The sequence below is a fragment of the Stegodyphus dumicola genome, chromosome 3 (assembly GCF_044657685.1).
Source record: "Stegodyphus dumicola isolate Sdum_Otavi_A_Nest chromosome 3, ASM4465768v1".
NCBI lineage: Eukaryota > Metazoa > Arthropoda > Arachnida > Araneae > Eresidae > Stegodyphus > Stegodyphus dumicola.
Window position 1 is genome coordinate 165427000 of NC_140770.1, and position 27809 is coordinate 165454808.

At 32.2% G+C, this 27809-nt stretch overlaps 1 protein-coding gene across 1 annotated transcript in view; it reads left to right on the forward strand.

Annotated features, from left to right (window-relative positions):
* Positions 1-4026: 4026 nt before the first annotated feature.
* The window catches only part of LOC118193536 (uncharacterized), a 51126-nt gene continuing 27343 nt past the window's right edge, over positions 4027-27809 (forward strand). Inside the window, exons 1-2 of the mRNA XM_085813580.1 lie at positions 4027-6991; positions 21879-21954. Coding sequence (XP_085669706.1) covers positions 4247-6031 — 1785 coding nt within the window. The 5' untranslated portion in view covers positions 4027-4246 and the 3' untranslated portion in view covers positions 6032-6991; positions 21879-21954. The remainder of the gene's footprint in view (positions 6992-21878; positions 21955-27809) is intronic.

A 27809-nucleotide genomic window follows, 5' to 3' on the forward strand; every position in this document is an offset into this window, starting at 1 on the left:
TATCAGACAGATTCTTAGAGACTGCGACGTTGTTTATCGTTTTAATAATTGGTAGAATTCGCTCACTGTATCATGGTAATTTTATAAACGATTTATTATACTTATTATCAGTAACGCCTAAACTTAAATGTTATAAATGTAAATTAAAAGTAAGGAATTTGATATTAATTTACAATAATAAACAATTTATTATTGTTATTTTTAAGAGAAAATAGAAAGTACACGTAGTGTAAATGCGAGACTACATTGTGACGTCATAAGCTTAGTCCCACCCATTTAATGACGTCACGCAGCTCCTCATACTGAACTTTGTTGATGCAGCCTATTCTGCGCTTTTACCAATATTTTTTGTGGAAACAATCGGAGAGGTTTACACTTCTGAAGTTAGTGGCAACCTGTAGCAATACTGTTGTGAAATGAACTGAAGTAATAACCGGCGCGAGGCGCTGCTGCTTGTGACGTCAGCCTGCGTGCTGAGTTTTTTATCGAATGTTTTGCGTGTGGACGAACGAAAGCTGAGCTCGGAAGAGTGATACTGTTTTGATGGAAATAAAGAATGATTTATTAAGAATTTTTTTGTCTTTATTCATAATGCACCCAGCCTCGGGTAGAGGCAGGCCGGCAACTGAACGAACTGTTTTAAATATATTTGATTTATATATTTTCTGTGATCTTCGTAACATAGTGGTACCCTCGGTGGGACGGGTGCTTTGAATTAGAATTTTCCGATTGAACTTTTGATATTGAATTTCGATTTTGAATATACTTTGAAGATGGATTTGATCGCTTTAAAGGCCCAAAGAAAAGGACTTAGAATTGCGTTTACGCAAACCTCAAGAAAAACCGAAAGTGAATTAACTAAAGAAGTAAGAGATTTAAAAATACTTTCGATTTTGAAGTGTCAACTTTGTGATAAATTCCAGAGACTTGACGTATGCCAGAGTGCTTTATCGCAGCAAATTCTACTGACTGAAGATGGAGAAAAATTATTTAGTGATGATTTTCAAGAAGCGGAGAATTATCGAGATAAGTTTCTAGAACAGTGTGCTCAAATAGATGCGGAAATACAAGCCTCCTCTCCTTCAAATAATTCCGAATCTAGGAAATTTAAATTGCCTAAAATTGAGCTTAAAAAATTCAGTGGTGAAGCTAAAGATTACCTGACTTTTTGGAGTCAGTTCCAGAAAATCCACGATGACAAAAGTATCGCCGATGAAGATAAAATGCAGTATTTATTGCAGGCCATGGAACCCAAATCGAAAGCAGAACGCATAGTCCTTAGCTTCCCGGCAACGGCAGCTAATTATCCTAAAGCCATCGAACAACTAAGAGAGCGCTTTGGACGCGAAGATTTACTTGTGCAAATCTATGTGAGAGACTTGTTAAGCCTAGTGATGAAGAACGCTGTAACCGGAAGAGCAAAAACGGATCTACCCTCCCTGTATGATGAACTAGAAGGAAAATTGCGAGCGTTGGAAAGTTTGGGAAGAACCCAAGAAAAATATGGGGATTTTTTGATCCCCTTAGTGGAAAGTTGCTTACCAGAAGAAGTACTGATGGCATGGGAAAGAAGCAGAAATCACGACTCCATTGAAACTAAAGGGAATCGATCTTTGAAATATTTAATGAATTTCTTAAAACAGGAAGTTAAGGGGGAAGAGATGGTTCTCCTCGCAAGAACTGGTTTCGCTTCCCAACAGAACCATCGAAAGAAAGATTATAACCACGAACAGGTAAAGCAAAATGATCCCGTAACAGCATCAGCTCTAGTAAGTCTTGAGAATTCAGGTAAGAGTGTTCCGAACTGTAATTTTTGTGAAAAGAAACATTTTAGTGAAAAATGTTACTCTGCAAAAAAAATGACTTTAGCTGAAAAACAACAATTGTTGTTGAAAAAATGTGCTTGTTTTTCTTGTCTGAAAAGAGCGAGTCATATTAGTAAATTTTGTCCTTTCAAAGGTAAGTTAAGTTGTTCTATTTGCAAAAGTTGTAATCATTTTGATGTAATGTGTAATCAAAAGCTAAAAAATAATGATCAGATAAATGTTTCAAAAGAGAGTTCTCTTTCTAACTGTAGCAGAAGCGAAACTGTATTTTTGCAAACGCTTTGCGTTCGAATTCGGTGTCAAGGTCGCGAGAAAATTATTCGCTGCATAATTGATAGCGGAAGCCAAAGTAGCTACGTTAGTGAAAATATGATGAGTCAGCTTAAAGCATCTCCACTTCGGGAGGAGACAGTTATACATGCACTGTTTGGGGGGGACGAAACGAAACCTAAACAGCATGAAGTGTTTTCGGTCGAGGTCAGCAATTTAAAAGGAACATTCGCATGTAGTTTTGAGGCATTATCGGAAAAAAAGATTTGCGGTTTTATTCCTAAGGTTAAAGATAAAGAGATTTTGAATGAATTAAAAGAAAAAGAAATCGAATTTTCTGATCCATTGCGAAAAGAAATTGAAATTAACCTTTTAATCGGAGCAGATGTTATAGGAAAGTTATTGACGGGAAATTCTATTGAATTACAGTCCGGGGTAACGGCTGTCGAAACGAAACTTGGGTGGACGGTATTTGGCAAACGAAATTCGGGTGAAAAGGATAATATTTTGAAAACATTTTCAATGCATGTCAGGAGAATTCCTCTGAATGAGTATGGGAACTTGAAAAAATAAGAATATGCGCTCCAAACGAAACTGTTAAAATGAATGAAAGTTTTAATTTATCTGAATTTGAGAACAAAATGAAAATTCTTCCAGATGGAAGATATGAAGTAGAACTTCCGTGGAAATGTGATACGACACATTTAACCGATAATAAAGAATTATCCTGGAAAAGGTATCAAAAGATGATCTATAAACTCAGATGTAGTAAATTTTTCGATGATTATCAAAATGCGTTCAAAGAATGGGAAAGGTTGAATATTATTGAACGCGTACCAGAAAACGAATTGAATAATGAATGTCATTATTTGCCGCATAGGCCTGTAATCAAATTAGGAAGTGAAACCACGAAAATTCGTCCTGTTTTTGACGCTTCTGCATCTGAGAAAGGGAGACTCTCTTTGAACGAATGTTTGTATAAAGGAATAAATCTTATTGAATTAATACCTGATATTATAGATCGTTTTAGAATGTATCCGATTGGTATTACTGCCGATATTGAAAAGGCTTTTTTAATGTTATCCGTCGCATCTAAAGATAGAGATTTTCTCAGATTTTTTTTCCCATGCAATGAAGAGCAATTAATTTATAGGCATTGCAGAGTTGTGTTTGGAGTTTCTTCGAGCCCCTACTTGTTGAACGCATCTATAATGCATCTATTAGAAAACTGTCCACGTCAATATAGTGAAGTTGCTCAAAAATTGAAATCGTCATTTTATGTGGATAATTGTTTATCTAGTGTTTTTAGTATTGATGAACAGTTTATGTTTATTGAACATTCCAAATTAATCATGTCAAATGGATGTTTTAACTTGGGCGGTTTTGAAAGCAATGTGGCTGGTACAAATGTTGACAAACATTCAGGGGATACTTCCGTTTTGGGGGTAATTTGGAATTTGGATAATGATACGCTGAGGTGCTGCACAGACACAGATACATTGACCTGTGATACAAAAATCACAAAGAGGACAATTTTGGCAATTGTGCAGACAATTTTTGATCCTATTGGTTTATTAACGCCAACTACATTGCTTCCAAAACTGTTGTTGCAAAAATTGCGGAAAGTGAAAATTGCATGGGATGATGAATTGTCTCCGAATGATGTAAAATATTTTTGAACTGGTTTAAAGAACTTAATGTTTTGAAAGATGTTACTTTGCCTCGATACTTGTTTATCAATGACACGTCTGAACTACATGTATTTGTGGATGCTTGCAAGGGGGCGTATGCAGCGTGCGTCTTTGTTCGATCAATATTTAATTCTGAAGTAAAAATAAATCTCGTACGGGCGAAGTCTAGAGTATCGCCTTTGAAATCTTTAAGCATTCCTCGCTTAGAATTAATGGCCTGTTGTATAGGTTCTAGCAAATTCTATTATCAAAGCTCTCAGTTTGCCCGATTTAAAAGTTACCTTCTGGTCTGATTCAACCACTGCCCTTTGGTGGATAACAGAGCAAGGAAATTGGTCCGTTTTCGTCGAAAATAGGGTTAAAGAGATTCGAGAGTTGACGCGAGGTCATTCATGGAGACATATCCCAGGGAAACTAAATATTGCCGACTTGTTGTCGCGCGGATGTTTTGCGAAGCAAATGCTTCGGTCTAGATGGTGGGAAGGCCCCTTGTGGTTACGAGAAGGCCCTGAAAACTGGCCCACTGGTGAGATTATTTATTTGCATGAAGAAGTAGAATTGGAGAGAAAAAAGATAAAAAGAGTGAATATTGATCTATCAAAAGACGCACACCCTTGGCATCGAATCAGTGTATCCAATTATGATAAAATGATTAGAGTATTTGCATGGATATTTAGATTTGTAAATGATTGTAAAGGTGGTTCTGAAAAGAATGGAAACATTGAACTTTCACAGTATGAAATTGAAAATTCTGAGAAAAATTTAATTCGTTTGGTTCAAAATTATTATCTGACTGATAAGAAATCTTATAATTTTATTGAAACGCTCATTGATGATGATGGTATTCTAAGAGTTAAAACGAGAATACTAAATAGAGATGACTATGAATCTTTTCTGTATCCAATACTGTTACCAGAAAAATGTGATTTCACTAAGTTATTAATCAGAAATGTGCATAATAAGAACTGTCATGCTGGTCTTCAGATGATGCAATGCATATTACGAGAAAGATTTTGGATAGTCAGAGCTAGAAAGGCCATTAAAAATGTCCTCTTTAACTGTATCGTTTGTAAAAGATTTAAAACTAAGGCCATGTCAAGCGAACCGACACCTTTGCCGCCAGACCGAGTTACGGATTGTGCGCCATTTGAAATCATAGGGATTGATTTGGCTGGACCGCTGTTTTTAAAAAATGGAGGGAAGGTGTGGATCGCGCTGTTCACCTGCGCTGTGTACCGTGCCATTCACCTTGAACTCGTAAATTCTCTTTCTACTGATGCGTTTCTCCTGGCGCTTCGACGATTTGTTGCTAGGCGCGGACGCCCTAGAATAATCTATAGTGATAACGGGACAAATTTTCGGGGTGCATCTAATGATTTATCAAAACTAAATTGGGCTAAAGTATTAAAGGAAACAGGAACTGAAAGGATAATCTGGAAATTTATTCCACCTACTGCAGCTTGGTGGGGTGGCTGGTGGGAGAGGTTGGTTCGTACAGTAAAAGAATTGCTGAAACGTACTTTAGGTAAATCAGTGTTATCATATGAAGAACTTTATACTATTATTTGTGATTGTGAAACTATAATTAATTCTAGACCCTTAACTTATGTTTCTGAAGATCCGCAAGAATTAGTACCTCTGACACCCGCCATGTTTCTTATCGAGAACAGAAATTCCAATGTTGAAGATCTTGATGAATTAAATTCGTCAAGTCTTAATAAGAGATTAAAGTATAGAACTAAATTGTTAAATGATCTGAGACAACGATTTAGAAAAGAATACCTTAGTCAACTGGTTCAAAAGCATAATGAAAAACGATCTCGGGAACCTGTAGTAGGAGAAATAGTACTGATGGGGGATGATAACAGAAAACGTTTATTTTGGCCTTTAGCCCGAATTACAGAATTGATCCCTGGACGTGATGGAAAGATTCGTACGGTTAAACTTAAGACCCGGCATGGAATAGTTATACGACCAATACAACGCATCTTTCCTCTGGAGATACAGTCCAATGATAGAAACATAATTCCTGATAAGAAACTGGGTGCAGAGGAATCTAATTCTAGTGCTGGGTGTACGTTAAAAAAGGGTATTGCACCTGATAAAATGGTGATGCAACAATATTCCTCCTCTGGACGACTTGTAAAAGTTCCAAAAAGACTTGATCTTTTAAATAATGTTTGTTATGAGTTTGAGACTCAACCTGAGTCTCAAAGGGGGGGAGGATGTTGTGAAATGAATTGAAGTAATACCCGGCGCGAGGCGCTGCTGTTTGTGACGTCAGCCTGCGTGCTGAGTGTTTCGAATGTTTTACTTGTAGACGGAACGAAAGCTGATCTCGGAAGAGTGATACTGCTTTGATGGAAATAAAGAATGACTTATTAAGAATTTTTTTTGTTTTTATTCATAATGCACCCAGCCTCGGGTAGAGGCAGGCCCGCAACTGAACGAACTGTTTTAAATATATTTGATTTATATATTTTCTGTGATCTTCGTAACAAATACTATTAGGTTACCGTATTTTGCGCCAAAATTGAACAATGAAGCCAAATGTAATTTTTGTAAGTATAAGTAGTAATACCGTTTTGGCAAAGAATCCATTTGAGAAGAAACCAGCCTCTCAGAAACAAAAAGAATTTGTGAAAAAGATGGAAAAATTCCCCCAGTTCACTTAAGCAGCAGATGTAGAAGTAAAGAAAGTATTCACTGAGAAAGTAAAAAGAAAAATAACCATTATTTTCAAAAAAAGTTAACGAAGCCATGAATTGGCTAAAGGATGAAAAGATTCAAGATTTCTTAAGTACATTGAGAAAATTAGAAGAGCTAAGACCCTAGCAGAAAAATTTTAGTAGGCTTCAGAACAGCAATGTATATAATGAAAGTAGCAGAGGAAGAAGACTAGATAGAAAATTCCCTCATGAACTGATGAAAATAAAAGACTTTATTTCATTTCTCAAAAATTTTCTCATTTTTTTCTTCACAGGGTTCCTGTTTTACAGCAGCGTCTCTTGGGAGGGTGACCTCCCACTGGACTGGCTCCTACGATTCAACATGGACTACTGATAGAGCAGAGTGTTTCTACTCAACTCATGCTCAAACTCATGGCTTTGCCACTTTTGACATTTTTTCGTCTCCAGGATGGGGTGCAAATTTGGGGCACCTTTTATCTAAATTAAAAATTACGTGATTGCATAATAATTACTGGCAAGTACTCTTTGTAATAGATACCAGAATCTAAACATACGATTTCAGATTCCAAAGAAGCCATCCGAAGTAGCTAAATACATAGTATTAGTGCTGGTATTTTCTGTATTAACCATCTTATTATAGTTATGTATATGTCTACGCTGTCTGAAAAGATGAAAATACTCGTAATCGCGGACTCTATGATTAAATATTAAAAAAAATATTTGTCTGCGAATCCACTTGTGTATGAAGATGAGTTTCATTGCTTTCCACTGGCTAAGATTGAAAGGTTGACACCTTTCATAGAACTATAAATTACTATGTAAAGCGGGTAATGACGTCATTTCTTAGGGGATGATTCACTTTCTGTTGCTGCCATAATGAGAAATTTAGGCTGGAATCATATCAGCCTATTCTTATTTACAAACCTCAGGGAAAACCAATATTGTGTGGTTCAAAAGGCCTTAACACACTGCCTTATGCAAATAAGTCTTTTGCAATAAGATTTCAGGCAAAGGAACAAAAAGAAAAACATGATGTTGTAGCAGAACTTTTATGTATTGATTCTACTCACAAAGCAAATAAGTATGATTTCCTGAATTTAATTGTCACAGATGAATTTGGTAGTAGTTAGCATGTGATGCATTTTGTTTCAAACTAGTTAGATCAGGGTTACTATGTACAATTTATTTCTTAGTATCAAAAGTGCAATATCTGAGCTTAATACTAATTGTTTAATGACAGATGATAAAAACTATGCATCCTGCATATCACAAAGCATTTGGTCCAGATATTAAACATATACTATGTAAATGATATGTACATAGTGTATGGCAACGTAATTTAATTCTAATGGTTTCAAATCAAGGGTTGAAATTTATTTGAATTTAGTAATATTGCTTGAAGAAACTAATTCTTTATTTATTTCATGATGGATAATTTCCTCCAAAGTTTCGAACTGTTGCACGATCATTTTAAAATTATTTTTAAGGAATATTATTATTGCCGAGCAAATCTGTGGTCATTGGCATACAGAAACTTCCCTCATACGTCCACTGATACCAACATGTATTGCGAGTCATTTCACGATAAATTAAAAACTATGTACACTGCTCCAAAAAAAAAAAAAAAAAAAAAAAAAAAAATGGGACAGTCCTATATCTCCCGATCTACTGGGCCGATTGACAAAATTCAAATTGCGTTCTTCATGTCTCGAAAGCGCGACTTAGGATATATATTAGATTTATATATAGCACTATTCTAACATAAGTATTTTGACACAAAATCAGACTTTTTCTTAAAAAACATACCAATTTTTTTACATATTTCGATTCTACGACTCAAATTACGCCTAAATATAAAATTTTGTAAAATTTGGAGCGAAATTTATGGAGAAATTAACAAATTTATGTTCACACTTTTCTTTCAGTTTGCGCCAAGAATAGTTCACTTGGCGAACTTCATAATATATGGCAACCTAGTTTCCTTTCCCGTGAGAGGAAAAAAAGTCACCATCATTCCTTTTTTCCAAATAATATTCCTTATATTATATTTTTAATTATAACTTATTATTTTAAGTAATTTTTTCTTTTTCGAATTCCATTTTAATTGTTTAAGTTGCATGGTCTTTTTCGAATAACTGTTTTAAAAATTTCTATTTACCTATTTGAACTGCGTAAATAAAGGTGCAGCGTTTATTTTTTTCAAATAGTTTTCTTTATATATATTTTTCGTCATAGTTATTATTTTAGGAAATTTTTAAATTTTTATACTTTTATTTTAATTGTTTGTGTTGAATTGTCTCTTCAGATAATTGTTTTAAAATTTTCTATTTATTCCTTCAAACTGAGCATTTTAAATATATTTATTAATTTCAATTTTCCAGAATTTGATTTTATTTATTTGAACTGCGTTTCTTTCGGAAGAATACTTTGCAACCCAGACTACGATGAGTTTGAAAACTGCATACTATATTAAAAGAGAAAATACAGTAAAGCACAGTTTTACACGCCTTTCAATGTTCCGTTCAGAAAAGATATATATAAATAAGAGAGATGTATAACCGACATTTTAACTTAGGATGACTTGCATACACTGCTTTAAACAGTTTTATCATTGTGCCCATTGCTTTACACAATTTTATCCTACATTAAGTTTCTTAAAATGTTATTCATATTTTAGTCAAATATTTTATTTTTGAAATCGCAAGAATCAAATATCATAACATTGAAAAGTTTTAAATTTAAAAAATACAAATACTAAATTTTACGAAAAAATTTATTTTTCTTCTCTTTTTCTTTAAGCATTCTGAAAGTATATTAAAAAGTATCCAACTTTTCGAAACATTTTGGTATTTCTTACAATAATTTTAAATAAAGTTATCGCCTTTCATTTCATAAACGGCCGAGCGGTAAAGACGCTGATCACAGGTAGTTCGGTCCGAGGTTTGAATCACGCGAACAGGCTGGTTGCATGGGTGTTTTCGTGGTTTTCCCGATGTGTAACGTGTATACGAGCCAGTTTCCCTTAGAAAGTCCTCCCCGAAGGCATCCCTCCCTTTAGGCAGATAGCCCTCGTGTGCTTTGCCATAATTAGATAATCTAATCCAATCCTTAATTAAATGTAATTGATTTGTAACTTCTACTAGAACTGGCATTAAGAATTGAAGTGCAAATAAATAATATCGTGTGCAATCTTGATAAATATAAAATTAAAAATATTTGCATTCAGACAGAAAGTTTTTTGAAATATTTGCAATTACTTTATAAGAAGGATTTATTAATAACCGTAATAATTACTTATTATATTACTGATGATTAGGAATCAGTTCTTGACAATTACATTCTAAATTAGAATTTTAAGAATTATTATAATTTTAAATTAGAATAATGAAAATACGCTACGCACAAAAATACATTTTAGAATAAAAAATGAGTTGATTTTTTATGTTTTAAAACTTCTTGAATTCATTTAATAAACATCGTATCCTCGTTGTTAATTGAATTCAGAATGTTGGGTGTCGTTTATATAATTATTCTTACTTGTCCACGGAATCTGCTGACTTATCCAGCGATTAAGTAGCTGCAGATCATTTCTACATAACCATTGAACTTCCATTAATTCAGTCTCTAGAGGGTTGTATATTTATATCATAATTTGACTTTTATAAAAATGATTATTCTAAATCTTATGTTTCTATAAAAATATACTGTGCTTTAAAAATATGGATGATAGTACCAGCCGCTCTTTCAGCCACTTCAAAAGCATCATTTTGTTTAGAAATAAATTGTGCAGTTAATGTCATAAAATTCAAATAAACATCAAACGAAAATTCTCAGTTTTAGACAATTCGATTTAAACGAAGTAAAGTAGCAGACGTTAAAAAGCCGAAGGTAAAAATTTACTCTTATTTAAAAAAAAAAAAAAAAAAGAGATAGAGCGAAATAAAAAAAAATATTAAAAAATTTATTTAAAAAAATAGCTTTTCATATAGTATTAATAAATATTTATTATGCATCATTGAGGGAAAAAATGTCATATAATTAATTCTTCATAAAATTTTACTTGAAACTTAAGGTTAAAAATAGCTGTGGCATTACAGTGTAACAAAAAACCATAGACCACATTTGGCATTATTATCGCTCAAAAAAAAACTTGCCAAATTTCAAAACGCGAAAATATGTAAATTTGTGTATATCTTAGAAAATTTTGAATAAAAAAGTCTAAATTTTTGCAGATATGCTTAAAAATATACCTACTTTAAGATGATGGTAAAAATTTTATAGGTTATAATTCAAAATTTTTTTCGAAAAATTTATAAAAATTATTTAAAAATAGAAATTTAAAAAATAAAACACAAAAAAATGGGTAAATTTTACTTGGAATGAACCTAAATTTCGAAATGTGAGAGAAAAAATCAAAAAAGTTTAATAAAAAAAGAGATATAAATAAATATTTGCCAAATTCAATTAACATTGAGGAGCTAAAATTTTGAGAGCTAATATTTAAAAAACTACTCGTACGATTTTTACAAAACTTGGTATTCTGGCATAATTTGAGTCGTAGAATCGAAATATGTAAAAAAATTGGTATGTTATTTCAGAAAAAGTCCGATTTTGTGTCAAAATACCTATGTTAGATTAGTGCTATATATAAATCTAATATATATCCTAAGTCGCGCTTTCGAGACATGAAGAATGCAATTTGAATTTCGTGAATCGCCCCAGTAGAACGGGAGATACAGCACTGTCCCATTTTTTTTTTTTTTTGAGCAGTGTACTTAAAATGTAAATTTAACAGATGCTTGGATAATTAATTGATGTGCTTTTAAAAATTGAAAAAGAGTTAGTTATATGGCTCATAAGTATAAAATTGAAATTAACTGTGAAGAGAGCATCTGCCCGCCAACTTATAATAAGTGACAATAATCTGGAATAAAAATATCTGATAGCAATGTAACAGAAACACATCCTTGTTTGTGGACTAAAAAATCACAGACAAACAGATAATATTCTATATATAGCTAAGCATTTGCATGAACTATGTCCAGAAAGAGATCATTGTTATTCAAAGTGTATTAACCTCTCCTGTCTAAAAATCTGTGTCATCATTTATATAATTGTAACTGTCCAGACTTCAGCACTCAGTGCATAAAATACATTCACACATGCATAAAATACATTCAGTTATATGCAGGCAGCCAAGTCCATCCGTAATTGTGACAGATATCCTTAAAACTGAAAACTCCTCCCCTCTAAGATCGATTAAAAAATCTAATGCTATTTTAGATATTGTTGTAAGTAACACCAAACATAAAATTAACACTTGGGAGGCATTAAAATAACACAATAAAGCATTACTTAATTATTTAAAATGCAGGACTTTAATGGGGTTTTCATCCGCAGAGAACCCGTTGGCGCCGTTGCATTCTTACTCGCCAAGCTCGCGGTTCATCCACGATGAGCCGAGCCGTAAACGTGATTTTTAGTGCATTAAATTCAAGTTAGCAGATAAAACAATATATTAAGCATATGGTAGTAAAATAAATTTGTATTAGATTCAAGTTAGCACAGAAAGGAATATATTCTTAAGCATAAGACAATATATAAGCATTTATAACGGAAATAAAAATTCATTAAAAAATATAAATTAGTATTAATATACTGAAATTAACCTGTTAAACGTGATATATGAAAAAAATTTGTCTTAAATTCCAGTTAACACAGAAACAATATATTCCTTACACCAGCAGTGGTTTGCTAATTTTGATGACCATGGTGATGCATCAAACTATTCTATCATCTTAGATAATCAATAATATTTTTTTATTTCAATTTAATCATCTATTTATGTCACACCTGCCATCCTCTGAAAGGTTATTGTTAGAAAAGCATTAACAATATATTATCTTGTTAAAATTTTACGCCATAAAAATTGATTTATTCTTATAATTTTAGATGACAATAACCAATAATAAAAATAAAAGCATTACTTAATTATTTAAAATGCACATGCACATTTTTACGGTCTACGAAATCAAATTATTTTAGACTTTGGAAACCTCATTAAGAACACAACGTGAACAGCCGTGTTACAAATTAGCATTCCCCCTCCTTTCATCCCGAACTGAGAACTGGCATCTATCTACGAAAATATTTCTATCTATTTGTTGTTAAAAATTCAGAAAAAATTATAATAAATAAGAGAAGAATAATATAAATCTGCAAATGCAAACAACGACAGTGTTAATTCAACAAAATAAACGCAAGAGGAATGGTTGCACACTTCGAACAAGCGAATAGGATAAATCCGATGGGTTATCAAGTTTGAACTATTATCGCCAAAGTTGGTGATGTTTACATTTACCAGTTTCTCTGCAGAAGTGCTTCCCTTTAATGTCTGAATTATTAGTAATGTTGCCACATCTGACAGGCCAAAAGAAATTAATACCTAGTATAACAAAGTATTTAAAAGGTATAGTTTTTAATTGTAAACTGCAATAAAGTCAAACCATTTGAAAGATTTTTTTCTGATAAAATGCCATTTATTCAGGTTGCTACAAACTTAAAATTATCACATCAAACTCTGTTTTGTACAACTTCTACGAAAGGCATAAAACACAAAATTCTAGATTATCCTAATATTCGTAATAAAAAAAAGGTGTTGAGGAAGATTTGTTAGGATTATCGGTTAATCTTTGGATTATGGTAACTTGGCGATTTTTTGGCTAAAATTTGGCGACCAACCCTGCTACAGCAACCTGGCAGTTTTTTTGGACGCTATTTTGTTTTCACGAAGTAAAGACATATTGGTGAATCTTTACATTATGGTAATTTGGCGATTTTTTGGCGAAAATTTGGCAACCAACCCTGCTACAGCAACCTGCTAGTTTTGTTTTGGACGCCATTTTGTTTTCACGAACTAAAGGCATTTTTTTTTTTTTTCTCTTAACATTTTTTCCAACAATCTGCTAGCCGAATTACGCTTATACTAGAACTTTTATGGAAAAAAAATGCTTAATTACGATGAAGATTAGGTGCGAAATTGAGAGTGCCTGCTTGCCGCGTTTTTAAGAATTGCACATACACGGTATCCATGTACACGTCGACCTATTTTCCCTTAAAAAAAATATCCTAGAATTGCACAAAAATGGCATTGCGCACACTCTTGACTTTATCTGTGTACACATCGACCTATTTTCACTTAAAATTCAAAGAAAATTGACAAAAATCCAATTTTTCTTACTCTTGTAAAAAGCGCCAAACAAATAAGTGGGCGATTCTGCACTTTAGCAGCGAAATTGTTTCTAAGTGCTTATTAGCTAAAATCACGATCAGAATTTTCCGGAAAATGTCACATTACATGTCTCAATCTCTCATTTCTCTGAGACAAAATAATCTGTGATTCGAACTGTGTACTTCTCAGATTATTGTTAAAGTCCTAGCTAGTAACCTTTATCGCCGTACCAAAATGTTGCCAAACTACCTGTTACCATATTCTAAAGATTAGCCGACATTTTTTTTTTCCAACAATCTGCTAGTCGAATTACGCTTATGCTAAACTTTTATGGAACAAAAGTGCTTAATCATGACGAAGATTAGGTGTGAAATTGGGACAATGTGCAGAATCGCCCCTGCTTGCTGCGTTTTTAAGAATTGCACATACACGGTATCATCTATGTACACATTGACCTATTTTCTCTTAAAAAAAAATCCCAGAATTGCACAAAAATGGCATTGCGCACACTCTTGACTTTATCCATGTATACTGCTAAAGTCCTATTGCCTTACCAAAATGTCGCCAAACTACCTATTACCATATTCCAAAGATTAGCAGGATTATCAAATAACTATAATGTGGATGATGATAAATCATGGCATTGGCGTAGCCCGAACCGGATTTAGATTTAATGAGGCCTTAAGCTAGTTAAAATATGGGTCCCTTTATATAAGTCTGTTATAGTACTATATTTTAATTTTTGGGGTCCCCAAGAAAGTGGGGACCCTAAGCTATAGCTAGTATAGCTTATATGTAAATACTGCACTTGGCATAGCAAGGGGGAAAATCCGTCCCCAGGGGCAGGATTCAGGAGATGCTAAATTGATGTTAAAAAATTTAAGAATGAAATGTTTTCCATTCTTGGCACACAGAAGGGAGTGCAAAGTCTTCAGTTGTCCCGGGTGCTTGAAACCCTAGCTATGCCTGTAATCTGAGGATACCATAACTAATGTTAAGGATAGTGATTTAAATATGTCACCTCTGAGCTTAATGTAGCTGATATTTCAAAATGTGTTCTACAAGGTGTGGAAACTCTTCTAACATTTCTTGATGTAATATCTCTGGTTCCTTGTATTTCAAATGAAGAAATTTTAGCTCTAAAGGCTGTAAATAATATTTTTCAGCTTGGATGGCTTAGTGACAATATTATTGATGCTTTTTTTTTTTTCACCATTCTTGGTAATTCTTCTTTCAAAGCAGCCAAATGTCACCATACGTATTTTTTTTCATTCAGGCAATAAAACAAAAAATAATGTTTGGGGGAAAAAAAAGATGAGTTTGCATCGTTTGATTTCTTTTTTTTATTCCAGCTCTTATCGATAATAATCATTGGGTTTTGCCTGTTGCAAAGATTAAAGATAAAATGTTTCAGTTTATGATCCACTTGGTTTTAATGCTGTTCAAAATTCTGTGTATTCATTAATTCATTTGTGGCAATATGTCCGTAATAATAATTTAGACATATGTGACCATTGATGTTATTTGCTTCCCAGTCATACTATTTATAACAATGACATGAATTGTGGAGTGTTCATGTGTAATATTGCCTATCAGATTAGCAGAAAATTTCAATTCATGTGACTTGAGGATGTTTATATTTTTACAAATTTAGGTAGATAGATTTGTGAAAAATCTAAAATGTGGGAACTGCTAAATACATAATTTTTTAATATTAAATAATATTTAATACAGTCAAAAGTCGTTAATTCGGACCTCAAATAAATACGTTTATGAATGCGCGTTTAATATATAACTGACAGTATAAGCTAAGCTAAAATTATCCAATTCAGTTAATGTTGCAGATTGCGTTGTTCCTTAATCTTCGAATTGGATTCGGCTTATTTTTTTCAGACTGTTAGAGCAATTTTATAAAAGTAAGCTTGAACTTTCGATTATGTCAAATAGAATTTCTGACATATATTTACTAATTTGTAAAAGATCTACAAAGCGAAAGTATGTTTTGAAGTCCATTAAACAAAAAGTGGAATTGCTGCAAAAAATGGATAAAAGCATATCCTTTGTTTATCTTTAACGCCGCGGCGTGCTATGAATTGGAAGTTGATCTGTCAGCACTATACTTATCTTCAGGGCAGATGTTTTTATTTTATTTGGCTTATAATTCCTTACTAAATGTAGTATTTCATCTCGATGTACTCCGTCTTTGATATGATTTAAATCAAATTCCTCGTCATTATAATTCGCTTCCGATAGCGAAGAAAGTAACAGAGGTTATTGAAAACGAAAAAATTTCGATTGACAAATTAGTCCGTATTCTCGACACAGCAATTATAGGACTTGAACAGCGGAACTTTGTAACTGAACAAGAAATTATATCTGTTTATAGAATTAAAGAGAATGTATTATCACATAAAAAACGAAGCAACTTAAACAACTTACATTGAAAGAAATGTTTAATAAAGTAAACAAATAAATATTAAGCTTTTTTTTGGTAAATTTTGATACCCTTTAGATCATAATTGTTCTTTATTTCATAAATTACGGTTTCATATTTTTAATTTTATAATTTCTGCATGGCATCTTAGCAGATTTAAACTGACGATCTATAATCTGGAATTGCTGAAGTACTGACGAGTCCGGATTAACGACTTTTGACTGTATTTAATTTTTGTTTCCTGGTATATTGGTGTGGCATCAAACTTATGCAGGTAGTACTTTTATATTTCATTTTTTTAATCCTGTGCCCTGAGCTTTTTTTGTATAATATTTTATTGTAGTAACTTATAAATTCGAAGGATGCATCTAGTTTAAATTTCCATATTTTTCTTACTTTAAACCTTAATTTAAGTATTTATAAAATTTTATTCCAAAAGGTATATCCCTCAAAAAATTGGTCTTAATTGTCTCATTATTTTTATTAACACTTGATGGTAATTAGCTTCAAGATTGGCTGTTTAAAGCCTTGTAAAATAGTTTCTATTATAGGCCTTAATAATTTTTATTTCAACTAGCTGATATAATTTTCTTGTTATATCCAGAGATGACAATTATCAAAAAAGTAGCTATGTAAAAATGTTAGTTTTAGGGAACCAGTATGGTAACGAGCTCACACAGTACCTCTTGGGTGGCATGGAAATCTGTGTACTTTTATATTGTCTCAATGTATTTGAAATAAAAAAAATACAAGATGCGACACAGCCCCCCCCCCAAAAAAACAAAGTTAAGTGTGTAGCTTGAAAAAAGAGTGGAGTTGGCAGCAATTGTTTTGGTGATGTCATCCCACACATCTCCTCTATCCATGCGGCCAGTTTCGACTTAACCGATCGCACCATTTGGGAGTACTGTGTCATTGAGTGAACATGTGAAACTGCATTCTGCCTAAAATTATGTCTAATGTAAAAACAAAAAAAAAACCCAAACAGTGAATCAACATCAAGTTTCTTGTGAAACTGAAGAAATCAGCCACGGAAACATTTTAAATCTTAACTTGTGGAGCTACCTCTGCCCCCCACATTTCTTCGGTGCTTCGAGTTCTCCTCTTCAGGCATGTGCAATAAAAATATCATATTAATCAGACCCCCAAAACTGATGCTTATAGAGATGGCACTTTGTCTCGTGCATGTGTGTTTGAATGGCATAAGAGGTTTTCAGGGGGAAGGGACAAAGCACACATGACAAAATCAAAATTTTCTCAATTGTCTTCTTCAATATTAATGGAATTGTAATGATTAAATGAGTTCTGAGTGGTCAGACTGTTAATCAACACTACTACATTGAAGTAAGACTGTATGAAAAAATTAGGGAAAAAAGGCCACTGTGGTTAATCTTCAGATTATGGTAACTTGGCGATTTTTTTGCGAAAATTTGGCAACCAACCCTGCTACAGCAACCTGCTAGTTTTTTTTTTTGGACGCCATTTTTGTTTTCACGAAGTAAAGGCATGTTTTTTTTTTTTTTTTACTCAACATTTTTTTCCAACAATCTGCTAGCTGAATTACGCTTATGTTAGAACGTTTATGGAACAAAAGTGCTTAATCATGACAAAGATTAGGTGCGAAATTGGGACAAAGTGCAGAATCGCTCACTGCTTGCTGCGTTTTTAAGAATTTCACATACATGGTATCCATGTACACGTCAACCTATTTTCACTTCCATATTCCAAAGATTAGCCGCCACAGTTGTGGAGTGATGGATGGCTGTTACACCAGAACAATGCACCCGCTCACATGGCCCTGTCTGTCAGGCAGTTGCTGACCAGCAAAAACATTACTGTGGTGGGGCACCCTCCTTATTTACCTGATTTGGCTCCATGCGACTTTTTTTTATTTCCTAAAGTTCAAGCTTGCTTAAAGGAAGCCACTTTACCTCAGTTGAAGAGGTTCAGGCAAAAACGGAGAACTTCCTCAAGGGCCTTCCAAAAACCTCGTTCCAGAACTTACCATCAATGGCAGCACCGAATGCTGAAGGGGACTACTTTGAATGTGATAAGGTTACAGAGAACTGATTCTGCAAGTACAATGATTTATTGGACCAGTCTCATTTTTTTTTTATGTCACACCTCATATTTTAAAATGTTCGGTACTGTTCTGTTATCAGGGGTGGGGGGCACCAGATAAAGAAATTTATGTATGTACGGATGTATGTGTGTATACCTCTGCATATATTATACACGTGTGTGTAATATATGCACATACATACGTTTCTGAATCCGGTCCTGATAACAGAAACAATCCCAAATATTCTTTTTAGTTAAGGCTTTTTTGGTGGTCTTTTTTTATAGTTAGTACATTCTAGCTGAGAGGAGTTCCCTGTCACCTAGAATGACAGAAAAGTATAAAATGGCTAGGGAAAGTAAAGATTTTTTTTATGTCAGAATAGTTAAAGGTTTAGATAAATCATCTGTATCTGCTCTATCTGATAAAAGTTCATGTTTTAAATAATGCACATGATAAAAATTGCTCTTAGAAGAAAAAGAGTTACTATAACCCTTTTTTTTTTTTTTCCCCTTGTTACTTTATGCAACTCATACTGATAGAATTTTATTAACACTTGGCTCTATTTTCCATCTGCTACTAAACAATTGTTCATTTTTTCCCTTTCAAATGTAATTGTTGTAGTACTGGTCATTTTAGATTTCTTTCAGATATAAATAATGTAGTTATTAAAGTAAACAAGAACATTATAATGTTACTTTTTCCAATCTAGTGTTATTTTTAACTCCTCAATATTGTTTTGAAACATTATAGTTGTTTTATGTATATTGAATGATGTATTGTTATAAATTTATTTTTCGGAATGATTTTTTTCAGAACCTGGTATTTCTTTTCAAAACTCTATTTTTTAATTATTTCGGTACACATTCATATGTATTTATTTCTTCCATTTCCTTCATAGTTATAAGTAAAATAAGTTTTTATGATATTCTTGGTTTTATTTTCACATAATTTGATTACTAGTTAGATGTGTTTGTTCAGAGGAACTTCAAATAACAAAAGAAACATTTTTATGACTTTGTGATCTCGAACGAAGTAAAATGTTATTTTACAGTAAAAAAATTGGTGTGTGTGTTTCACATTTTATTACTTAAATTTACATAATTTGTTAACTTTGGGATATGTGATTAACCTGTATTAAATTTTTGGGTAAAGTGCAGAATCGCCCACTTCTTTGTTTGGCACTTTTTACAAAAGTAAGAAGAATTGGATTTTTGTCAATTTTCTTTGATTTTTTAAGTGAAAATAGGTCAATGTGTACATGGATAAAGTCAAGGAAGTGCACAATGCCATTTTTGTGCAATTCTGGGATGTTTTTTTAAGTGAAAATAGGTCGATGTGTACACGCATACTGAGTATGTGCAATTCTTAAAAATGCGCAAGGAGTGGGTGATTCTGCACTTTCCCCAAATTTTTATATTAATAAATTCAGTTTCACTTCAAGATTTTTAAAATAATTGATGTGTGTTATTCGGTAGAATTAACATAATTGCAAACAATGTCAACTAGGTTATTTAAAATATTATTTTAAAAAAATTAGATACTTTTCCGTTTCTTCGGCGCAAATCTCGCCAAGCAGACTTTGTTGGCGACAGCATACACATAAAAAATGTTAACAAATGTTAGTTCTGAGAATTTTCTAATTTGAAAGCATAAACATTTTAATATGGTTTAAAATTTTTTAAAAAGCCAATAAATAAAGACAGTAAATTTGTAAAAAGGCATTAATTTAAGAATTTACTATGCTTTCATGGTTCAACATCCTGATTCGCCAGTTCGTATCACGTGATCTTATCTCACGTAAACTATGCTACAAAAATCTAATTCTCTCAGTAATTATCTACATTAATTTCAAGTTAAATCTTAAATTAAATCTTGTGGAATACAAGTTTAAATGCAAGAATGATTTCAATTCGTACGAATAGCTTACTCAGAAATTATGTAAAACCACAGTGCTTTACTTCGCTAGTGCATTCTCATTAGATTTGATGAATTTAACCCTTGAAATTGCCTTTTCTATATTTTCGCCTTCGGGTGAGTGCTGTGACTGCATCCTAATTAATTACTGCAAATGGTCTTGGGGCATAAAATTTAAATAGTAAAAATTCTATGTAATTGTATGCCAGCATTGAAAGAAACAATCAATCTGATAAGAAATGGCTGCGAGTTGTTTTGAAAATGAAGGGTAAAAGGTTACCAGTGAAGATATTCCATTTGGCATCAGTTGTAACATTATTTTCGACTTTATCGTTTGTGCCGGCAAAACAGAAAAGTACCAAAAATTAATTCATACTACTGTTTACTTCCATTTTTTTTTACTATTACTAAAATTAAGTATAATCTTAGCTAAGTGCTGAATGTGTTACTCTGATTATCAAAATTAACATAATTTTAGTTATAAAGACTAAATTGACTAACTTGATTTTCATTTCATTATCAATTAATTTCAGAAACTCTCTTGATGCATAATCTTGAAATATAATTCCCAACAATCTGTGTTGAGGAATGCCCTACAGAATGTTGTGTTCTGTTTTAATAGAATTTGATCATTGGAAAAAAAGTGATATAATGAATGAATATTTTATTGGGATGTATAAAAAAACTGTAACTGTTTCAAATGCTAATCTGTAATATTTTAGTATCATGTAATCTTCAAGATTAGATTTGCCACTATAGTATACTGGTTCTGCAGCTGCCCAGGTCGCGCTACCAATGTTCAGCGACTTTACCACTTGACCGCTGATGGGCATTTCAAGCTGTGAGAAATTCACTGGTGGAGAATTTTTAATACTTGTACTAACTGAACTGATCTTCACTGAACCTGAGATTTAAAATATTCATCTTGAATGTATACTTAGTGTATAGCTTTGAATGTATACTTAGTGTACAGCTTCTAGACACAATTTTTTGTACTTTATCATGATATAACATGAGCTATCGAATTAAAATACATTTTTATTTCTTTTGGAATTTCTAGTTAGTACAGTTTTGTATTGCATAAATTATCAAATTATGCATTGTAGCTGTCCATTTTCCACCTCCAAGCGTTCTTTTCTGGCAGAAAAAAATGTAATGCTGTTTATTGTGTATGTTTCAATATTGTTTGGAAATTCATTTGAACATATAGTAAATCGCACATTTATCTCTGAATAATGTTTTACACTGGATCTTTTCTTTTCTTTTCTTTTTCTTTTCTTTTCTTTTTTTTTTTTTTTGGTAACCATTATAAGTTACAGATAATGTGTGGTTTGTGCTTGAAAATAAACAAAACGTTTTGAGTATAAATGAAATTTTGAGTTGCAAAAAAGCAGAACCTTGCTAGTTTAGATTTAATGAGAGGTAATTGAAGATAATTTTAGAACATGTTTTATTTTAACTTGACACTCTTTTCATAGTTTCCCGTTTACAAATGCATTATTTTTTTTTAAATGTATAAGCCTGTAATATTTTACAAAAAAGAAGACATATTTTATATTTGGTATCAAGTTAAAATTTTTAATATCACTGAACATGTATAATGTGATCAGAAAGAAACCCTTTTGCTGCAAAATTATTCATCAGGTAACAAAAGTTCAATTATTTAGAAGGATTCATAGAATATAAATTATTTTTATGCGATTTTGTCTAATTTTTAAATCTTAATTTAAGCATTTTAATTTAATATTTTTAAAAAATAGCACGTGAATCTAACTGTACACAAGCTGGAACAACTGGAGAGGATAGTCAATCAGAAAGTCTGATGCCTGAAGAAAGGTAAGATCTAATGTATTAATATCAAAAGTCGTTAAAACATGTCCATCTGAAGTAGTCAGTAGAATTTTGAAGATTTAAATATGTGAAAATTTTGTCTTACATACAGTCAGTTATAAAAATGAATATGTTGTTGTTAAAATGTACCCATTCTTACTAGAACATCTCCTTCCTTCTTTAGTAGCTTTGCATATTATGAATTTAATAATGTTTGCTAAAGATCAAACAAATCAAAATGAATATGTAAAAATCTCTAAAACTTGCATCATAAAAGTATGGTTCTAAGCTGCATCAATCAGGTTTGCTCATACTTAAGCAAAAATGAACCATAATTACATCTCTCTGATGATAACTGAATCTTTTGTTTATTATTAGGTTTCATTAATATTCCAGATAAAAAGTTGAATCTAAGGAATTATCTGCTAACACCAAAAATTTGAAATATATTTACAAAAAAGGAAAAATTCCTATGGAGCAATTTCAGAAATTGTTGGAAACAGTCATTCTAGGGTCCAAGCTGTTTTTAGTAATTACAGGGCAACTAATTACACATTATTCAACAAACTTCTCAGACTGCTGTCATAGATACATTTGTTTCTGACAATTAACTGTTTCAAACAATTTTTATATCTGATTTACCACTGAAAGAAAGACCTCAATTTTTTTTTCCTTTTGCAAAAAAATTATAAGTTGTTTGTTTTTAATCAATGAGCTATCAAATTGAAACCCTCATTACCATTATTGCAATAGAGAACCAGTTTTGCTTTTACATGGTAACCTCAAAGTGATCTGTGATGACTGGCTGTTTATATCATGTAACAAAGCAGAAAATGCTATCAACTGTTGCTCTCCAAAATGTTTTGAATTTTTTACATGCACTGTAGTGGTCGCCTTGAGAAATTTAAAGTGTTCTGAAAACAATTAGGAAAAATCCAAATTATCTGTTCTAGAGTTTCAAGAAACTCATTGCTTCTTGGAATACCATAATTTATCAATGTGAATAGATGTAACATTTTTTTTGATTTGATGATCATGGAAATGTTTATCAGAGTAAACATGAAGAAATGAAACCTGAAAATACCATTCCAAGAAGTGGGTTCGATGGAGGGTTGATGATGATTTGAAACTTTATTGCCCGGTGTTGTTAAATTAGTGCTCATTGAAGGTAAATAGGCATTTAGAAGTATCCAAAGATATTGCAGGGTTATTTACAGGCATCTGTTTACAACTTGGAAGCTAGAGGATTTTTCAGAAGAATAAAAGTCTGAAATATTATGACAAAATTGTGAAAGAATGGCTCCTTTGCAAAGTACTTGAACAACTTCATCCAACTCCTCATTCGCCAGATTTAATTTTCTAGAAATGCAGAATACTTCTGTCATGTTAAAAAATATATCTACAAATTTTTAAGGTAGAGATTAGAATAACAGAAATCTTTAATTAAATCAAAAAATTCTAAAGTGAAAGGGAAACATGTTGAAAAAAGAAACTGAATACATAAAGAGAAAGATAATTATTCTTCAAAGATGTGTACAGTTATTATTATGTAAATTACCCAGTTGTTTATAATTTCAGCCTTTTACTATAATTTCCCATTTCGTTTTCTCACCAGAATGCAAATGACTAAGATAGTTTTTAAACTGAGGTTTTTGGAGTGTAAGACAGAGTGTGTTTCTGACCTCCACTAGCTCGCTGCATTAGTTCCTGCCAGCTTTGATAATTTGTAATTATTCATCTCTGCGTTATAGCTGCCGACATTTGACTTTTCTAACAAATTTTGTAAAAAATAAATAAAATTTAATAGTGGCTATGTAAATCCATAAAGACTAAGGTTATCTAACTACCGAATTTAATTATTTATAACTAACTGTTTACCCTTAAAAATTATCTCTGCATATTAAAATGAGCTATCGCCTTTCATTGATCCTTACCGTAGTCACAAGATAAAACACAAAAACGTAAAAATTTATGTAAAACTTATTCTTCACATCTAGTGAGACTTAAAATAATACAAAACAACTTATCACCTCTGGTGCTTTTAGTGGCTTATTGGAACTGTAAAGTATATTAACTGGGTTACAACCCCTGGAACTCTACACAAAGCTATGACACTAACTGCATCAAACAAAGCCTGATGAACTTTTAAGACTTGCCAACCATACCTACATCAAGCCTTTCAGGTTTGTTCTAATCAGCAGGTCTCTCTCTAGATAAGCAGCAGCAAACAGCCAGTCTTTTGTTATGAATCGTGCTGATTATGATTTTACTTCTCATTTTAACCTATGCCGCTTGACATAAAGTCTACCTGCTATTTACCAAGCTTTTAAACTGAGCAAGTATGTGACAAAATGAGACATTAAAAAAAATCAACATAAAGCTAACTGTTAGTAACTTTAGAAATTTGTCCAATTATTATAAGTGTAAAATATTTAATACTACTAGCTGAATTTCATAAAGTTTATTTTATTCTCTAACTTATTAATAATTATGTAAATTAAGTTATGTTTAATAATGCAGCCTATTTACGGATCCATTTATTTTTAAGATGGTATCACAAAAGGGACGTTCAGGCATAGATAATATTTTTAATTGAATTTATTCATTTTCCATTTGCTCTTAGGTCCTTAATTTCCATGTGGAGACATGTGTACGAACCCTGAGAAATGAATGGGACAGTTCTATATCTCCTGTTCTACTGGACCAGTTGTCAAAATTTAACTTATGTTTTCCCATGTCTCGAAAGCACGAACTTGGGATATATATTAGATTTGTTATTATTAAATGTAATTTTGTAGATGACACTACTATTACGAAAGCAGATTTATTAAGTCAATCACGTGACCACTCGTGCCTTGGAGTTGAGAGTAGATATTCTGTTTTATTTTAGCTGGTTTTGCAACAATTTTTTTTTTTTTTTTTGTCTTGAAAATAAAATCGCATTTTAATACAGTCCACTGCTTTTTATAATTAATCTGCATCGCTTTGCCATATTTATTATTTGGTACTGTTTCACTGGAGGATTTATGAGTTTGGAAACAATAATTCCTTTTGCTCAATTTTGTTTTTGTATGCTACAAACGCAGCATAAGCCATTTTTAGTATGTTCGATTCATAGATTTGTTTACAAAGCTTCGCATCTTGTGTTTTAATCTCTGCAACGAACATTTATTTGTCATCTCCTGATGGATAATATATATTTTTCGTATTAATCAAATAATTTTGATGCTATCAACTGTTGCTGACTCATTTAAAAAAAACATATGCTGTATCAATTTAGGGTAAGTTAATTTTACATTTTTCATAATTGGAAATGAAATCACTATTAGTAAAGAAACGAGTCGCTAAAAGCAATGTAACGAAATTTAAAGATAAAATGAATTCTGAGATTGCTAAAGCCAATGAGGCAAAAATTGAACTTTTAAAAAAGAAACAATATTTTAAGTGCAGATGTTTCACGTATTTTTGATAACATTTATGTAACATGTGAGGAAAAAGAAGTTGATACCTATATTGAAGAATATCAAATAATATCAAATATAATTGATGATCTCTATTTGGATTTAGAACAAAAAAGTTCTCACCTTGATAATGTTAGTTCAGTTAGTATTAAATCAGATACTACAGAAGTAAAATTTCCAAAATTAACTGTACCTACCTTTAATGGAAATTTAGATCAATGGCTTACATTTAGCGATCTTTTAAGGCCAGTGTACACAATGTTAAATTATCACATGCTCAAGTTAAATTATCAGATATCTTAAGAGCTCTTGTAAGGCTGAAGCTCTGAAAATAATTCAAGCTATACCTATTTCAGATTAAAATTATAAAATTGCTTGGGATTTACTCAAAGATAGATTTTCGAATAAACGTGACCAATTTGAGAGAAAGACGGATAAGTTCTAAAGTCACATCTTTGGTTTAGAAACTTTGGTTTTAGAATTGTTCCTATTGTAAGAAAGATCATTACTTATATAAGTGTGATGAATTCGGTAAATTGCCTGTCAGCAAGAGATTCAATTTTGAAGTTTAATAAACTTTGTTTTAATTGTTTATCTAATGTGCATAATGTTAAGGCTTGTAAAAGCTTGAGTAGATGAAAAACATGTCATAATAATCACTATTCCGTTTCCCGAAATTTCGAGCTACTGTTTTTATCTGCTACTAATAATAATTGAAATACATTGTCCATTCATGCAAGGGTTCAAAATATCACAGGAAATACTATCCCATAACGTTTCTAATAATTTTAATCAGATACACTCTAATTTTGTGAATAGTGGAACTATAAGCAAGGAAGTTTTATTGTGAACTGCTGCAATTGATGATGAGCAATCAACTTGCGCGATGCGCTAATGCGCTAAGTAATTTCATACAGTGTCAAGCCTTGTTGGATTCTGGCTCACAGGCAAACTTCATTACTGAGAGCTGTCTCTCAAAACTTCATCTGGATAGAAAAAAGCAAAGATCCAGATATCGTACCTAGGCTCAACAACATCTCAAACAAATGGAGAACTGGAAATTACTTTCTTCCTTTACAACATCTGTTTTTGTTATGGACAAGGTTTGTGGAAACTTACCACATATATCATTACCATCGAATATTTTAAATTCTTTCAATTATCTGATTTTGGCAGATCCTACATTTTATGAATTTGCTCTAATAGATATTCTAGGGAACCAATTAAATGAAACCAAGAACTTCCAACAGTTGTTCATTCAAAATTAGGTTGGATCATTTCAGGAACAGCATTATTTAATTTTTATGTGAACTCTTTCATATCATTAAATAATTTAGAGTTAACTACTGATGAATTAGTTAAGAAATTTTGGACTCTCAAAACAATTTCTTCCAGAAGAAACTGTTCTGTCAAAATCCGAAGTAAGATGTGAGGAACATTTTAAAACTTCTCATAACAGAGTCAACACAGGTGGATATGTATTAAGATTACCATTCAAGAAATCGCCATCAGAATTAGGAAATTCAAGGGAATTGTAAGCTGTAAGGTTTTTACTTTTGGAAAATAGACTAGTGAGAACTATATAACTTATATAAGGGGTTACTTGATGAGTATTTGCATTTGCAACATATGGAAGTCATACCTGATTCTGAACCTGTCCCTACAATAGTCTATTATCTTCCTTACCATTCAGTATTTAAACCATCAAGGACTAGCACTAAATTAAGAGTTGTATTTGACACATCAGCAAAAACATCCAGTGAATATTCACTTAATGATCTGCTACACGTAGGCCCTAGAATTCAACCAGAGTTGCTTGACATTCACATCCAATTTAGAACATATGCTGTTGCTATCTGTGCAGATATAGAAAAAATGTATGGACAAATTCATGTGCATCAAGAAGATACAAATTTTCAGCGCATTCTTTGGAGAAATCATGTGAATGAACCAATTCAAGAATATCAACTACTAATGGTGATATATGGAACTTCCCCTGCACCCTTCTTATCAACCCGTTCTCTTCTCCAATTAGCATTAGATGAACAAAGGGATTTTCCAAGGGCTTTGGAAGTTATCAAATCTGGTTTTTATGTGGATGATCTTTTAACAGGTGATGCATTAAGAACTGCTGCCAAAAATGTAATGCATGACATAGATAATCTTATGTGTAGAGGAGGCTTCATACTTTGGAAATGGTGCTGCATCAAGAACTGCTGCCAAAAATTTAATGCATGGTATAGATAATCTTATGTGTAGAGGAGGCTTCATACTTTGGAAATGGTGATATAACATGCCTGGTGTATTAGGAGGAATACCAGAAGAACTTAGAGAAAATGCACTTCAGTTAGACATTTTCAAGGAACAATCAAAGAAGGTGTTAGGAATAAACTGGCATTT